Source organism: Prionailurus bengalensis, chromosome A3 (genome assembly GCF_016509475.1).
Source record: "Prionailurus bengalensis isolate Pbe53 chromosome A3, Fcat_Pben_1.1_paternal_pri, whole genome shotgun sequence".
NCBI classification, from domain to species: Eukaryota; Metazoa; Chordata; class Mammalia; order Carnivora; family Felidae; genus Prionailurus; species Prionailurus bengalensis.
The window spans coordinates 81,943,268-81,960,852 of record NC_057354.1 but is presented as its reverse complement, the minus strand read 5'-3'; the positions used below and the strand labels follow the sequence as shown (position 1 = coordinate 81,960,852).

The following is a 17,585-nucleotide window of genomic DNA, read 5'->3' as shown; positions in this document are numbered from 1 at the left end:
AAATAATTCACCATACTCACTTAGAAAATATGGATGTTTGCCTTTAATGTCTTCTTAGAGTTCTTTAAGAAAACTATATTCCCTCAGGAAACTATTTGGTATAAACACAGAGTTTGAAATATATAAGGAACTTTCATAGTCTTAATGCTTTAATTTTAATCATTAAGGTAGTTCATGATGATAGCATATGAGCTATTGATACCTCAGTTACCTTAGTTGTTGAGCAAGAAACACTCCCAAAATTAAGAGAGTTGATATGTTGGTCTAAAGACTGGCAATTCCTCAGGTTTTGTTGTAGAATCCAGTTTAAGGCATAGTCTGTCACAACCGCATTCTATTTAGTATGACTATTGGACCTGTAATGTCCGGCTTCTTGAGCAGTTTCATCAGCCTAGAGTCACATGACAAGGCAGGATCAACAAATAGCAAAATCTTAGAATGTGTCCAGATCATTTTTACAGATATGCTTCCTGGACTGGACATGCATCTACACTGGTTAAACAAAAGCACGATACTAGAGCAGATTTACTTCACAGTAACCTTAAAGGCCTACTGCCAGCAGAATGGGCAAAAGAAACATGATGTAGACTTACTGAAGAACAGCTTCAGGGCATGTGACACAGGGAATGCTGGGAAGCAACAGAAGTAAACTTGCAGCTATAAGATAGAGGGAGGTTTAGTTTGTGCCAAGGCATTAGGTGACAAGGTATTATTAGACATAGGCCAGCCAAAAGCATTTATTTTTGTGTAACAGAATATCAACCCCTAGACTCGATTTGGACAACAGTTTAATGAGTGGAGAGTATAGATCGCATAGGCAGCCTATTGAACAGGTATAAACGAGCATTTATTCTTATGACTTAATTAGCGTGCTTTAAAAAAATCTTAAATGTAATTAAGCACAAAGCACGTTCACCTTTGTGTTGAGGAATAGACGAGTTCCATGTACAACCCTTCATAAGAGAACACATTTCTTTTCCTAAGAGGAATGGGGGAATTTGGAGTAACAAGAAGTTAACTCTTCAAATGAAGTTTACAAGTAGGATGGTAAAAGAGCATCTGAAGTCTGTACTGAACGGTGTGTCCAGTAGCTATTTGATGAAGCTTAAACAGTCCCAGCTCACTTCTGGATATTGCTATTGATTCTCCATGTTCATGAGCACCAAATGAATATAATTTATTTTAAAATACAAAATTAGATATAAAAAAACATGATCAGTTGAAAATGTGATCAGATGTTCACCTGTTCTTATGCCTGGGATAATGTAGTCTTTTGTAACAAGACAAAAAGAGTCTGATTCATTAGAGAGTGCTAAACAGACACTGTTTCTTTATATATGAATTCTGTCGATTCTTCTGTTTTTTAATGGAATGTTTCTTAACAGATTGAGTATTATACCAAATCTGGTAAAAATAGACTATTACACTATTGTGAAAGGGTAGTTTGGTATCTTAGTTATACTTCTGACATTTTTAGAGCATTTATGTAGTTAATGCAGTCAGCCTTTTAAGAAATAGAATATTTCCTTTTCAGGTACCTTATTCCATAACTTGAAATTAAGCCTGTGTTAAAAACTGTTCTATGCTTCCCTCTTACTTCCGTTTCTTCCCATTTGGGCCACAGACTTCCTTAGGGAGGAGGTGAGGGAGAAGTGAGTTCTCACTTGAGCCAATAGAATTTAGAGTTATATAGTGTTTACCTATTTTGCGTAACACAGGCCCACCCACACACATTATGAAGTGCTTAAGTGAAAGAACACTGAGCAGGCTGCTATTCAATGTGTGATTCCAAGTGTAATTGGGAGATGCTTTAATACTATCTGGATTTTATCTTCTGCTGAGTGGGTTTTTATCTAGCTTGTGGTGATAGCGATGGAATGAAGAGGTAGGTATTCTGTAGCTTAATATTAAGTGTCACGTCAGTGCTTCAGGTTTTAGGTAAGGTTGTAGTTGTAAGGAATGATTTGAATCATAATCAGATTGCTTATGTTTGATTTTTTTCACATTCAGCTTTAGAAGTATGTTATGTATGAATTACATTTCCTTCTGTCTTAGGGAAAAGGTTGAATAAATCTCAAGCTCCAAGGCTTTTGTGTCATTAGAGAGGCTTTACAAATGTTAATCTCACCTCCCATCAGTCCTACAGAAAAATAACTGCAGGTGTTTATTGCCCATTGACTGTTGGTCAACAGAAACCTGAAAACTCTTCATTTGTAATATTTTTCCAATCCAAGTATATAGTTTTTTACATGCTTTAGAACTTAATGTTGTCCATTGTTTTCTTTTGAATTATTAAATTTGAGAATTATGTTGCTCTCTGAAGGAAATTAGTTGGAAACCAGAATGATGGTGCTGTTATTGTACTTTAGTTAGCTATTGACAGCTTATTCAGAATCTTGTCTTTTGACCATAAATCTCCTCTTGAGATCCTCTCAAAGAGATGTAGGCCTTTGAGATAACTACAATTTACTATTTAGACATTCTTACAAGATAAGGAAAAATTGTAAAGATTTTTTAATATTGAGAGTCTTGCTTTTAAGGATTTTAAGTAATGTTTCTACCTTGAATGTTTTGTTGTTCCTCTGATATGATAGGAAGAGATTTAATAATTTTTGATCTGATGATTGATGAGAGGGGGTGCTTTCTGCTATAAAATGAACACTCATAAGTTCCCCAGTATTCTTTTCTGAAGCATTGTGTTTTCATTTAAAAAAAATGGTTATAATTGAGATTTTGTTTCTTTTTATAGGAAATTTATTAAAAATGGAATCTGTTTGCTAGAATACTGACATGCTGCCCAGTAATATGTGTTCATTTTTTATCAAATTTTCTAATTTGTTAGAGTGAGGTACTCACTCTCTTGTACATGTATAAAATCGAAGTCAGTAACAAGAGAAAACTTGAAAATGAGGAAAAATTGATCATGATAATTTTACATAATTGGGGTATTTGTAATGTGATAATATAACATTAATCAGAGTGGAGAGAGGAAATTTGTAGAAATACCTCAGCTATATGTATGTATCATTTTCCTAATGAAAAGAGTTAAATAGGAATGCCACACTTAGTGATTTAAAGTATTCACTCTGCTAAAAAATAGATGTTCTTAGCCTCCCACACACAATGTCTCTAAATTACTGCTATAAAAATTTATGGAGAAAACATGATTTGGTCAGAGAAAGATCAGCTGCTAGTTCTGAGAACTTTTCATGAGCCAGAAAGAAAACTAAAACTTACAAAATGCAACTTTTTTTGTTAGTGAGATTAATAATAGTTGTCATCCTTTAATAAAGATCTTTTTCTGACTCTTAAATACTGAGAACAAACGGAGGGTTGATGGGGGGGTGGGGGAAAGGGGAAAGTGGGTGATGGGCATTGAGGAGGGCACCTGTTGAGATGAACACTGGGTGTTGTATGGAAACCAATTTGACAATAAATTATATTTAATATAAAAAAATTAAAAAATAATGATCTCTTTCTATAGGTAGTTGACCTTAATGTTAAAACAATATTGGATTTGAATTTGAATTTTCAACTACACTTTTCTTTTTCCAGTCCTTTTGAGTAGAACTTATAATGGAATTAGGAAACTATTAAAAGTTGAAATTAACTTCCCTATACGAGCAGGTAATATGTATACAAAATCCAACTGGACTTAGATGTACTATTTTTACCCTATTAAAAACCAAACATTTATACAACATTCAACCTTGAAACTAATTGCGATGATTTTTGAGGACTTCGTTTGTATTTCAGGGCCTGTTAACTATATTATAAGTAGTAGAAAACTAGAACTTTCATAATGTCAAATTTACTTACAAAGAATAGATTGTAAACATTTGTTTAGATACTAAGAAATAAAGATAAATCTCTGAGAAAAGTCTAAAGTGATGAAGCAGTATCACCATAAATTAACGAAGTATTAATAAGACCTACTTTGTATGCCTAACTAAATACATACTAGGTATTTTAGCAAGTACTTAAATTTTTTTTTGCTCTCACAGTTTAAATAATTTTAAGAGACCCAAAAGTCTATGACTTAAGTATACAGTGAGTGAACTGAGCAGATGGCCCAACATCCAAATCTCAAAACAGCTTTGTTGTTCTTACTCAGTCCTAGTGACAAATTCTATGAAGTATGGAGAATATTGTCACCATTTTATTGGTAGAGAAAATCACATGCTACAGAATAGCAGAATCATGTGCTACAGAATAGTAGATTTGAGAATTCATGAAGGACCTGGATCTAGCCCTCATGACTGTCCAGGGCCAGACAGAGTTCTCAGGGTTCACCCTAGGCAGTCACAGCTTAGACCTTCACAAGTATCTCCGCTAGTTTGAAGAAAACACTATCATAATGAAGTAATTAGTGAATAAGTCAGGAAAGTCCTTGACTTTGTAGCTTTTCAAGATTTTGTTTTAATGAAATATATCAGAATTATAGGTTGATGCTGCTTCTTCCTAACTCTTGCTCCCTTCTATTCCTTTTCATAAATTCTTTAAGACCAGGATTCATGTGTATAGGTGGACAGAACTCAAATTCAAATACTGTTAAAAGATGTCAGTTACATGTAAATGTCCATACATTAACTGAATTTACATGTATAACTGATTTAATCCCCGGAACAACCTTATGAGGAAGGAACTATTATAAACCTTCACTTTATAGATAAGAAAATTAAACGTAAATGCATGAGTTCAGGAACTATGGTATTATTGCATATACAAAGTGTTTTCTTTAAAGCATATAAAAAAGATTTTTTTTAATGTTTATTTATTATTGAGAGAGAGACAGAGTGAGAGCAGGGGAGGGACAGAGAGGGAGGGAGGGAGATACAGAATCCAAAGCAGGCTCCAGGCTCTGAGCTGTCAGCACAGAGCCTGATGCAGGGCTTGAACTCATGAACTATGAGATCATGACCTGAGCCAAAGTTGGATGCTTAACCGACTGAGCCACCCAGGCACCCCTCTTTAAAGCATTTTTTTAAGTGTTTATTTTTGAGAGAGAGAGTGCAAGTGAGAGAGCGCCAGTGGGGGAAGGGCAAAGAGAAAAAGAGACAGGATCTGAAGTGGGCTCTGTGCTGTCAGCACAAAGCCCGACATGGGACTTGAACTCACAAACCGTGAGATTGTGACCTGAGCTGAAGTCGGATGCTAAGCTGACCAAGCCACCAAGGGCCCCCAAAATGTTTTCTAATAAAGCCACCTACAACATTAATAGTAAAGTTGCCCTTATGTGCATAGCTTTTTTTTTTTTTTTTTTTTTTAAAGAAAAATCCATGAAATATCGTCCTGCAAAATTCTGATCAGTGTGGGGATGGGTCATTTTGGTTCTGGTATCAGTCCGTCAAGTGGCCACACTTGTATAGTAACAACTTTCTTGAGCAAGGGGGCTGTGGATGGGCAGTTTCATATCAGAGAAAGAACTTGAGACCTGGGAGGCGCTATGACTTGATAGGACCAGCACACAGCTTAGATACATTGCACCTTTAGGTTGGGAGAAGGCTGAAAGGAGGCAAAGTTTGAATCTTGAATTCGTCTTTTAATGCCTTTTACTAAATTAAAGGGCTATTTTGTGCGTTCTATTTTTGTGTCTTTTTTACTTTTTATTTTGAAGTAACTTTACCCTTACTGAAAAATTGGAAAAATACTTCAGCAAGTTTACATACACCCTTTACTCAGCTTCCTCCAATGTAAACAGTGTATGTAACCAGATTGTATTTATCAAAACCAGGAAATTTACACTGATATAATACTATTAACTAAACTATAGCCCATATTCAAATTTAACCAGTTTTCCACTAATGTCCTTTTTCTGTTCCCGGATCCAGTTCATGATCCCATGTCCGAGATAGTTATTGCATCTCCTTAACCTTTTCCAGCCTGGGAGTTTCTCAGTCTTTGTCTTTTATGACTTTGGCACTTTGAGTGAGTACTGATAGTTATTTTGTGGAAATATTGTCTGTCAATTTGGGTTGGTCTGATGTTTTCTGGTAATTAGATTAAGGTTATACATTTTTTTGGCAACATACCATGGAAAGAAGTGATGTGTCCTTGGTGCATCATAATCAAGGGATACATGATCTCAAAATGTCTTATTATGGATAATGTTATCCTTGATCACTTGGTTAAAATGGAGTCTGTCAGGTTTTCCCCACTATGAAGTTTCTGTTTTCTCCTGTATAAGTAATAAATGTCTTAGGGGAGATATTTTGAGACCATTGTTGTTGCTTTTTTTAAAATGGATACAACTTGGTCAGCGTTTCAAGAAAAATAAAGACTAGAGGAACCCAGAAATATCTAGGAGTAGTTTAACTGTCCAAAATAATTATTACTTAATACTCTTTTTGGAAGAGCCCACAACCTACAGAAGATTAATATGGTTTACTCCTAAAGATTAAAAAGATGACCGTGGAGGGGCACCTGGGTGGCTCAGTCAGTTAAGTGTCCAACTTCAGCTCAGGTCATGATCTCGCCATCCGTGAGTTTGGGCCCCGCGTCAGGCTCTGTGCTGACAGCTCAGAGCCTGGAACCTGTTTCAGATTCTGTGTCTCCCTCTCTCTCTGCCCCTCCCCCACTCAGGCTCCGTCTCTGAAAAATGAATAAACCTTAAAAAAAAAAAAAAGATGACCATGGACTCATTGTTGCATTTTTTAATGGTTGGGAAAGTGGTTGGGAAAAATCCATCTTACTCATTTTTTTGCCATGTTTAAATTTTACCCAAGGGACTTCTAAATACATCTCTAAACAATTGATTGAATTACTGAGAAAATTAAAATGGCTAGTCAGTATTGTAGTTTATTTCCATGTTAGGACAGTAGAATTTATGTAAGCTCTGTTTAATATTTTATAGTAGGAAGAGTTGGGGGGTTTTCTTGTGTGTTGTTTGGTTTCCCATTGCAGTTCTCTCCCGTGTACCCACCACCCACGTATAGTTTTAAACTCAATTATTTCAGCAGTTCCAGAGAACTAGCTAGAGTTTGAGTTGTAACAACCTTAGTTTTCTTATCTATAAAATAAGGGTTGTAATAGTTCCTACCTCATAAGTTTGTTCTGAGGATTAAATCAGTTAATACATGTAAAGTGCTTAGGACAGTGCTTGGCACAGGGACAGAACCCAGTAAGTGTTAGCCACTATGAAAAAAAAAAAAAAAAGTAGCATAAGCATGAGTTGACTGCCAGTGTTGGGTGCTGACTTTAGAAAATGATTGAATTTTCCATGAGTATACTTTTATCCGATGTTTTTGTTCCAAATAGCTATCAAATCCCACTGAATTTGCTGCTTTCTGCAGACTTTTGTTCAGGACTTTAGTGGTTAAACCTAGGGGAATTTCTAGTCTTGCTTTCTGAGAAGCATATTATCATTTTTGGAACTTTGGTAATCTGAAAGGGTCGCATACAGGCCAAGTATGGGCAGGAACAGTACAAATGTTTGAGACCTTAGTTGTGTCTTTTTAAAATACGTTTCTACGTATAGGAGATTAAGTGATCATCGAGGTCAGCCAGTCAGGAATACTGCCTTGCAGTTTTTTCTTGCTTGTCCCTTTTTAGGGAGTACATGAAGGCGCTTGCCTATAAGCTATCTTGACACTTCTAATACATGTTTTTCTTCCTGGTGGTACCAGGGATTTGCTCTGGTGTAATACCCTGCTTTTCACCTGAGGTTACTTTCTCCCTTTTCCTTTTTTAAACAACCATACAAAGTCCATTTCATTTACTGAAGTTTTTATTGTTCATTGCTACCAGGAAACAGGATTGACAAATTAAGTGAGCAGTAAGGAAGTGACAAAGTTATTCAACAGTCTCAAAAAACACTAGTCATAGTTGCATAGTTGTTACTAGTCTATACTGGAGAGTAAATTGTTTAGTTTATCTTACCCAGCTATACTTTCTAGTCTCTCTCCTAAATGGTCCCATAATAGCGCCTTTTATTCTTATGTAGGAATTAGCCCCCACCTCCCAATCTTGGGTGGGATTTGATTGGTGGTGTCAGAAAACCCAGATAACTTATAGGAGCCACAGTCTCTCCATTTATAAAATGGGGACAAATGATTATACTTGACATAGTTGTGATAGAAATTAAATGAGTTAATGTGTGTTGTATTAATATATGGGTTTCAGTTCTAGCTTTGCCAGATATTACCTGTTTGACCTTGAACCCAGTCATTGGCCTTTCTGACTGACACACTCAGTTCCCTTATCTGGCAAATGGAGTTAATAAGACTTTGCTACCTAATTCACAGGGCTATTGTGAGGGTCAAGTAAAATAATCTTATGTGAAAGCACTTTGCTAATTAACATTCTGTGCCAGTGCAAGATAGACTTTAATCCAAGGTTGATTCACATTGACACCCCTTTTGATTTAAAAAGATTTCCCCATGCTTTCCAAAGCTTGCTTTTAATTTCTCTAGATATGGGTCCCCTAGGTCAGAAAGATAATTGCTTATCTGGCCTTCACAGATTAGCCTTTCTCTAAATGTCAGACTACCCAGCACTGGCCTCTAAAACTACTTCTGTGGCCACCCCAACTTCAGTCCCTTTCCTTCAACTACTTGAGAGAGGTTGCTACAATATTAAAATATTTTAAATACACAGAAATATTAATAATTAATCATCAAGGTAAGATGATAGTTCTTTAGTTTTCACTTCCAGCCACTCTTATCGACCCTAATAAAATACTGAAACTGCCGCTACCTTCTAAGCCATTGCCTTCACTAACACAAGGCTTGGTAATAATCCTTTAAGACATCAGTATGATGATGTAAGAAAGCAAATATTTATTAAATATCTTACTTTGTGCCAAGCACTATGCCAAAATAGGGGAAATCCCCCTCCTAAAATAAATTGTCCTCCTCAATTTGAGATTCGAACAGTGGTTCTCATAGGGTGAGGGGTGGGAAGGAGAGTAAGAGATGGGGGGAGGGTAGGAAGGTGGGACATTTTTGATCATTGCAACTAGGAATGCTACTGGCATGTAGAGGGTGTAAAGGCCAGGTATTACAGAACCTCCTGTGGTGAACAGGCCAGCCACCCACAATGTCAAAATATCAGTAGTGCCAAGGTTGGGAAACCCTAGTTTAGAGGAGCAAATACTGTCTGTGGGAAAGATGTTAACTGCTTTCCCATCAGGATGAAAATAATGTTATCCCTGTAGGTGGTAGAATATCAGCATGTCATTTGGCTGTCCTAACAGGGAAGACTTGGGTGTTTGCACGTGGGGTTCCCTGTATCTTGGGAAGCAGAACATGGACTTTACTTCCTCCATTGCTGTATTAAAAGTTAAAAGTCACTGACAGGCAGTAGTAACCTCATACTCCATTGTTTCTTTTTTCTTTCCTTTTATGGATGAATGCTGTTTATTAATCCTGCCGATTGTAAAAGAAGGAAGAACATGGTTAGATTTTCACTCATCAAGAAACTGCTATAAATTCACCTCCCTTCAATCATCAGCTTAATTGGTTTCATAAAATGGCTCCATCACAAATACACCAAAACAGTTCTGTTTGAGTCATCCTTTTGAAATCAACCAAAGGGGAACTCTAGTGTAGCTGAGAATCTGTTTCATTAGAGACAATATACGCAATCCACATTTTGTTTTTCACCATAAAGAAGCATTTCATGTTTTAAAACATTTTCCTTTTTCTTTTTTTTTTTCCTCAGCAGTCTTTATGCCTACTCATTTCCCCTTCAAAATAGAAGTGTTCAGAAGATTATGTAAACATCTACCTAAGATTGGTTTTGTTTTTTGCTTAGTGTTTGTTTTGCTTTGTATTTTTTCAGGGCAGGAATTTTGTACTTGTGTTTAGTAGGTAGTAAGCAAAAGTCTGTGTGCAATGTAGATAATAAAAGAAAAAATGTGTAATGTTGAGAGGGCAACCTGAACAAAAAAGATTGATTTCCCAGTTTTCCTTCTTTAAGTGAAACTGACAATTATATATTATAGAAAGTGATTCCTTTGGGAAGAGTTGATATTAAAACAATTGTAGTTCACTGGCTTGTAAACAACAAATGATTAGAATGTTTTATTAGTCAAAGTAATGAGACTATTTCTAAGAAATGTATATTTTATTGCTCATTTTTTTTAATGTTTTCTCAGCCTATACAGAAAATAACACTGGGGCCCCTGGGTGGCTCAGTTGGTTAAGCATCTGACTCTTGGTTTCGCCCTAGGTCATGATCTCATGGTTCATGAGTTCAAGCCCCATGTCAGGCTCTGTGCTGCCAGCGCAGAGCCTGCTTGGGATTCTCTCCCTCCCTCCCTCCCTCCCTCTTTCTGGCCTTCCCCTACTTGTGCTTTCTCTCAGAAAGAAAGAAAGAAAGAAAGAAAGAAAGAAAGAAAGAAAGAAAGAAAGAAAGAAAGAAAAGAAAGAAAGAAAGGGAAAGGGAGGGAGGAAGGAAGAAAAGAAAGAAGAGGAGTTGAAAAAAGAGGGAAGGAAGAAAGGAAGGAAGGGAGGAAGAAAAGAAAGGAGATGAAAAAAGAGGGAAGGAAGAAAGGGAGAAAGGATGAAAAGAAAGAAGAGGAGGGGGAAAAAGAAAAGGAGGGAAGGAAGAAAGAATACTATTCTAGAATAGGTTTCTTTAAAAAAATTTGTTGAACTTGGGAAGGTCCCTGCTGATGAGAACATGCTCTCTTTTTAAGGATCAAGCAGAGGTTTAAAATAATAGGTATTATAGAAAACAGTTTTACTATTTTAGCAAGATTTTTTTCTGTCATTTTTTTCCAGTCTCAGAATTAAGGGCATTATTTAGTATTATTTTTGTTAGATCATCACATTAGGATAGAACTGAATATATGTGGTCAGACCAACTAACTTAATTGAATATCAACAGGTGGAGCCAGTAATTGAGTCATTAGAATTTATACATTTACTCATTTCATGTTCTCAAGTGATTGAATTTAGGAATTAATTTTGAAGAATTCCATATCTTATTTAGATTTTGAATACAGAGAATATACAAAGAGAATGAGTGCAATATCACTGTCTAGCAACTGGGTTTTGTTAAAGATTCTGAACTATTGTGAAAATCATGACTCTTCAGAACCTAATATAAAGATTCTAACAACTTCTTTCCAACAGTCACCTATCAACATGTTTTCGAATTGTAATTGAAGGTTCCTGGAGAAGTAGCTATCATGGCATATGTTATTCAGAGTTTAAGAATGCCAGTTTATATAGTATTGACCATTTAAATTTAAGAAAACTGTTTTATCTTGGGTCATTTAAGTGTATGAACAATACTACTAAAGTGTTTTATTATAGGTTTCAGATTATTAGATACAGAAATAGAAGCCACGTTTGAGTGTGTTCCTGTGATTGAAACTTTGATATCACTGATAAAATATCCCCAAATCAGGCCTTCTAATGTATCTAAGCAGACTAAGAATAAGTATAATTGGAAATCTATTGTTTTTCTTGGCTAATTAGGCCAAGGGCTCCAGGAAGTATAGAATGGTGGATGTATGCTAGCCCTACTCTAGTTATTTGTCAAAACTAAAACTTGTTCCTTTTGCTGTAGAGGCAATGGGGCCAAATCTATGTAGTCCTATATGTACATTACTTATAAATTCTTATGTTAGAAGGTAGTCTCATATTTTTTTACAGCTCCAAAATTCTCTTCATTCTCCTTTAGTCCCATCATTTTTAGAGATGAGGAAACATTGCTTTGTTCAAAGAGAGCTAGAACTAGAACATAGGCTAATATTTGCTAACCACGCTACGTGCTAGTGTCAGCCAAATACGGGCATTCATTTCTATCACTTCCAGATTTCAGATCACTGTACTTACTATATAATACCATTTAAATTGCTTACCTCTTTAAAGTTTATTTTAAAAGGAACATTTTACTACTATAAATAGAAAATTATCACTTCCTAAAAATACAAAGTAACTCTAAAAAGGAGTCCAAATCAAGACGAAGCTATGCTATTAAAATTTAATTTAAACTTTAAATTTAATTCTTATTATTACATTTTTTTTTTTAATTTTTTCAACGTTTATTTATTTTTGGGACAGAGAGAGACAGAGCTTGAACGGGGGAGGGGCAGAGAGAGAGGGAGACACAGAATCGGAAACAGGCTCCAGGCTACGAGCCATCAGCCCAGAGCCTGATGCGGGGCTCGAACTCCCTGACCGCGAGATGGTGACCTGGCTGAAGTCGGACGCTTAACCGACTGCGCCACCCAGGCGCCCCGTCTTATTACTACATTTTTAATTCTTGCTGTTCTTGGTCAGAAATGTGTCAAAGCGGTGTTTTCCTATTTGATGGCAGTACCTTAATTGTCTAATAAGAAAGGCACAGTTAAAGCTTCTAATTAAGCTTTGCTTACCATTTTGTTATAATAGGATGCTTCTTTATGGGGGAAATAAGAAGGTATGAATTCTTGTTCATATTAAAGTATGATTTAACAATAGATCAGAAGGTCTTGTTAGATGGAACCAAAATTGTTCTTTAGTTAATTTGAATTAATTCGTTTTAAAACTCTTAAATTTTTACACTGAAGATTTTAGTTAGCTTTATATTGTTTCTTTTTCCAAATGAGGGATATGATCAGAATAGTTTATTTTACTGAAATAAAACATTTCTCTGGGGAGAAATTCATCTGGGGAGATGCAAGGAGTTTATCGTGTATCTGAATGGAGGAGATGTATGTTTTATTTAAATAGTTCTTAAGCATGGGGGTACCTGGTTGGGTCAGTTTGTTGCACATCCACCTCGGCTCAGGCCATGATCTCACGTTTCGTGGGTTCAAGCCCTGAGTCAGGTTCTGCACTAACTGCTCAAAGCCTGGAGCCTGCTTCAGATTCTATGTCTCCCTCTCTCTCTGCCCCTCCCCACTTTGTCTCTCAAAAATAAATAAACATTTTAAAAAAGTAATAAATAGTTCTTAAGCATGTTTTATTTCTTTAAAATAATTTAGTGTTTTTTAAATTTACTAATAAAAATTAGTGTGTTTATCTGAATTGTTGGTCTAAATGTGTATTTCAGTTACAAGAGATAAAAGAGGGTGAAAATGGCTAAGCCTTTTCCTTTTGCTTGTTCTCATTCATTGAGCTACAAATGTTGTTGTCTGTGTTGTCTTCTCTCTGAAAGTGCTGCTGTAGAAGCTGTATTTCACTGTACTGTAGAAAGTCATTTTTTTTTCATGAGTTTCCTATCAAAGCTGTTGGTGGATGTAAAAAACCAGGAGACTTTCATGGGTTAGCTAGTAAGAGTTTTGTTGTAAAACCTTTGTAACAGGTCTAACAAGAAGACCATAAAGAGAATAGATGTAGGAATACCTGATCCCATTAAACTGCTGATAAAGTAGACAGGCTAGTATTATGAGGATTGTTTATAGTAGCAGTTTTTGTGGCTTATCAGAAGTGTTATTCTTGTTTTCCATATGTGTGTCAAATTTATATTTTTTAATAAGGCTTTTTTTCTCTTTCTTTTCTTTTCTTTTCTTTTCTTTTCTTTTCTTTTCTTTTCTTTTTTTTTTTTTTTTAAAGAGTGAGAGTACTTGTGAGCCAGGGAGAGGGGTGGGAGGTGAGGGGAGAGAATCTTAAGGAGGTTCCATGCTTAGCACAGAGCCTGATGTAGGGTCTCAATCCCATGACCCTGAGCTGAAATCAGGAGTCAGATGATCAACTGATTGACTCTCCCAGATGCCCCTTAAATTAAGCGTTTTAATTTGAGGTCATTGTAGATTCCTATGCAGCCAGAAGAAATAATACAGAGATTTTGTATACCCTTTACACAATTTTCCTCAATGGTGATATCTTGCAAAACTATAGTAAAATATCACAACCAGAATATTGACACTGGTAAAGATACAGAACATGTCCATTCACCACAGGGGTCCTTCCTATTGTCCTTTTGTAGCCACACCTACTTCCCTTTTACTCCCACCCCCTCCTTAACTCCTAGCAAGAATTTATCTGTTAACCATTTCTGTAGTTCTGTCATGTCAAGAATGGTACATAAATAAAATCATTTGTGTAACCCATTGAGGTTGGCTTTTTTTACTCAGTATCATTCTCTAGAGATTCATCCATGTTATTTCATATACCAGTAGTTTGTTCCTTTTTATTGCTGGGTACTATTTCACAGCATAGATGTATGACAGTTTAATCATTCACTCAGTAAAGAATATCTGGATTGTTCCCAGGTTTGGGCTATTATGAATAAGGTTGCTATAAAGATTCATGTACAGGTTTTGTAACATAAGTCTTCATTTCTCTAGGATAAGTGTCCAGGTGTGCCATATATAATTGTCTTAAATATTTCCTTTACATACATTTAGAACCACATCAGATGGTGTTAATTTTTGCTATAACTTTCAGACATAATGTAGAAATTCAAGGAAAGGAAAGCGTATTGTATTTACCCATACTTTTACTTACCATGTTGTTTCTTCTTTTCTGATGTTCTAAGGTTCTTCTCTTTTATCATTTCTCTTCTTAGAGAATTTACTCTAGCCATTCTATTCGAGTAGATCTGTTGGTGACAAATTTTCCCTCACCTGAGACTGTCTTGATTTCTCCTCCATTTTTGCTGGGTATAAGATTCTGAGTTGACAGTTGTTTTAGCACCTGAAAAAAATAAGCTACTTTCTTATGGCTTCCATAGTTTCTGGTAAGAAATCCACTGTCATTCTAATTGCTCTTTCCCCCTCCCCCTTGCCCCCTAAGTAAGATGTAATTTCTCTTTCTTTCTGATTGCTTTCAAGATTTTCTTTGCCTTTAGTTTCAGAAGTTTAATTATGATGTATCTTGGAGTGGATTTTTTCAGGTTTATGCTGTGTGAGGTTTGTTTAGCTTCTTGAATATGTGTTCCTCTTTCCAAATTTGTTAAGTTTTTGGCCATTATATTTTTGAATACTTTTTTTTAGCTCCATTCTTTCTCCTCTCTTTCTGGGTTCCAGTGATACAGACATTAGATCTTTTGCTGTGGTCCCACAAGTCCATGAGGCTCTGCTCTTCCTTTTTCTTTCTTTCTTTCTTTCTCTTTCTTTCTTTGTTTCTTTCTTTCTCTCTTTTCTTCTCCTTTCTTCTTTCTTCTTTCTTATTCTTCGCCTATTTTCTCTCTTGTTAAGATTAGGTAATTTCTATCTTCTGGTTCACTGATTCTTTATTATGTCCCTTCTATTCTGCTGGTGAGCCCATACTAAAAAGTGAGCTTTTGAATCTTGTTTGTTTTTTTTTTTTTTTTGTCAAGACTTTCTATTTTTTGTTTGTCCCATGTATGTTTGTGATTGCTTACTAAAACATTTTTATCATAGTTGGTTTAAAATCTTTGTCAGGTAATTCTGACATCTCTGTCATCTCAGCTTTCATATTTATTGATTATTCTTTTTGCATTGTCTTAAAAATCTTTCTAGTTCTTACTATGATGAATGGTTTTCTGTTGAAACCTAGACGTTTTGTCATTATGTTCTGAGACTCTGGATGTTATTTAAATCTGCTTCCACTGTCTTTTTCTGACACTGCTTTGGCAGGGGAATAGGGACTGCCTCCTTATAACTTCCAGGTAGACCTAGAACTCCAGGTCCCATACTCAGCCTTCATTGACACCCAAGGGTAGGAGATCCTTGTTACTGTCAGATGAGGGTGGAAGTCCAGGCTCCCCATATGGTCTCCACTGACATAGCTAGAGTAGGGATGAGGACATGTTACCAACCAGGAGGGTGGAAGTCCTGGCTCCCTACTTGGCTGCCCTTACAAATACCTTGGTTGTCAGGGGCAAGGGACTCTTCATTATGGCCTTCTGAGGTGGAAGTCAAGGCTCCCCATTTGGCTCTTGCTTGTGTGGGCAGTGGTAGGGCCAGTGACTTCTGTGGTGGTTGGCTGCAGTAGACTAGCTATTGTCAAAAGTTACCTGTCTTGCTAAGGCTGCCCCTTTCTCCTTCCTTTAACTAGAGTGTACAAGCTTTGGAGGTGGCTTTTTTTTGTCTCTGCCAATTGACATTTCCAGATTGCTGGATTCTCTTCAGCTCTAAACCGGGGTATATTAAGCAAAAAGAAAACCCAGAGAACTCAGCACTTTGTCGTTCCTTGTGCTCCAAGGTCCCTAGCTGGTCACCTTCTCTACTTTTCAGAGTCTTCCTATATTTTATATATAATACCCAGAGTTTTTAGTTGTAGTTAGTGCAAATAATAGGGAAAAACACTCCTACTCTATCTTCCTAGAAGTGGAAATTTCCAAATTTACATTTTTAAACTATTTAAACAGTTGGACCAAATATATAACCACTCTTCGGAAAAATGTCACACACCTTCTATATAATGTGATATATTTTACATAATATTGTACTCACAAGGACTGCTAGAAAATAACATCTTTATTTTAATTTTTTTTAATGTTTACTTATTTTTGAAAGAGAGGCAGAGTGTGAGCAGAGGAGGGACAGAGAGAGAGACAGACAGACAGAATCTGAAGCAGGCTTCAAGCTCTGAGCTGTCAGCATAGAGTCCCATAAGGGACTTGAACCCATGAACCGTGAGATCATGATCTGAGCCAAAGTTGGATGCTTACCCAGCTGAGCCACCCAGGTGCCCCAACATCTTTATTTTAACTGAAATTCATTGTTCATATTATTAATGAAAACTTTTCCCTCTAGGAGATAATGCTAAAGGTGTCCAAGGCTCCTGACCAGTGAACAAAGATTTGAGAAAGACAGCCAAGCTCATGTTTTCTCCTGATCAAGAAAATCATCCATCCAAAGCACCAGTAAAATATGGTGAACTCATTGTCTTAGGGTAAGTTTTCCCCATCTGATGACACATAAAACTGAATAATAGGTAGTAATTTTGGCATCTAAATCAAACCTTTTTAGAATATATTTCCTACCTATTTCCAAAAACAATTTAGAGCTACAAGGTAATATGTTCTCAAAATAATGTTGATAATATTAAATCAAGAAACTCTTTCAATTCTCATTTTTATGCCATCTCTTATAAGTGCTCTAATATGCATAAATTTTGCCTCACCCTCACCCCCAGAAAGCACAAATCCTCTTAAAAAAAAAATTTTTTTTTTTCAACGTTTATTTATTTTTGGGACAGAGAGAGACAGAGCATGAACGGGGGAGGGGCAGAGAGAGAGGGAGACACAGTATCGGAAACAGGCTCCAGGCTCTGAGCCATCAGCCCAGAGCCTGACGCGGGGCTCGAACTCACGGACTGCGAGATCGTGACCTGGCTGAAGTCGGACGCTTAACCGACTGCGCCACCCAGGCGCCCCAACACAAATCCTCTTAAGATAAAATAATGTATTTATCTAAAGTCATATAGTCATTACATTTGTCTTCCCTATCCTATCTTTTAGAAAAGTTTGCCTCAGCTGTCTTTACCAAAATCCCTTCCCCCCTTGAGGTCATTTCACATAGGTTAGCATTTATTTGTTACTTTATACCTCTGAGGAAGTTGTTGCTTTGGGCTTATGGCCCTGTGCTGCTTATGATAGGGTTGTATAGACATAATGATACGATGACTTTGAAGGCCAGGATCTCACTACTTATTTGCTTCCTAAGTATTCTCATCCATTTACATAAACACAATCTAAAGATTGAGGAACAAATGATTCCATTATTTCAATTTATTCAG

General features: G+C 36.3%; 1 protein-coding gene across 1 annotated transcript in view; it reads left to right on the top strand.

Annotated features, from left to right (window-relative positions):
- Positions 1-17,585, top strand: part of PELI1 (pellino E3 ubiquitin protein ligase 1) — a 58,262-nt gene that overhangs the window by 27,067 nt on the left and 13,610 nt on the right. The window contains exon 2 of the mRNA XM_043603506.1: positions 16,601-16,739. Within this exon, the coding sequence (XP_043459441.1) occupies positions 16,669-16,739 (71 nt within the window). The 5' untranslated portion in view covers positions 16,601-16,668. The remainder of the gene's footprint in view (positions 1-16,600; positions 16,740-17,585) is intronic.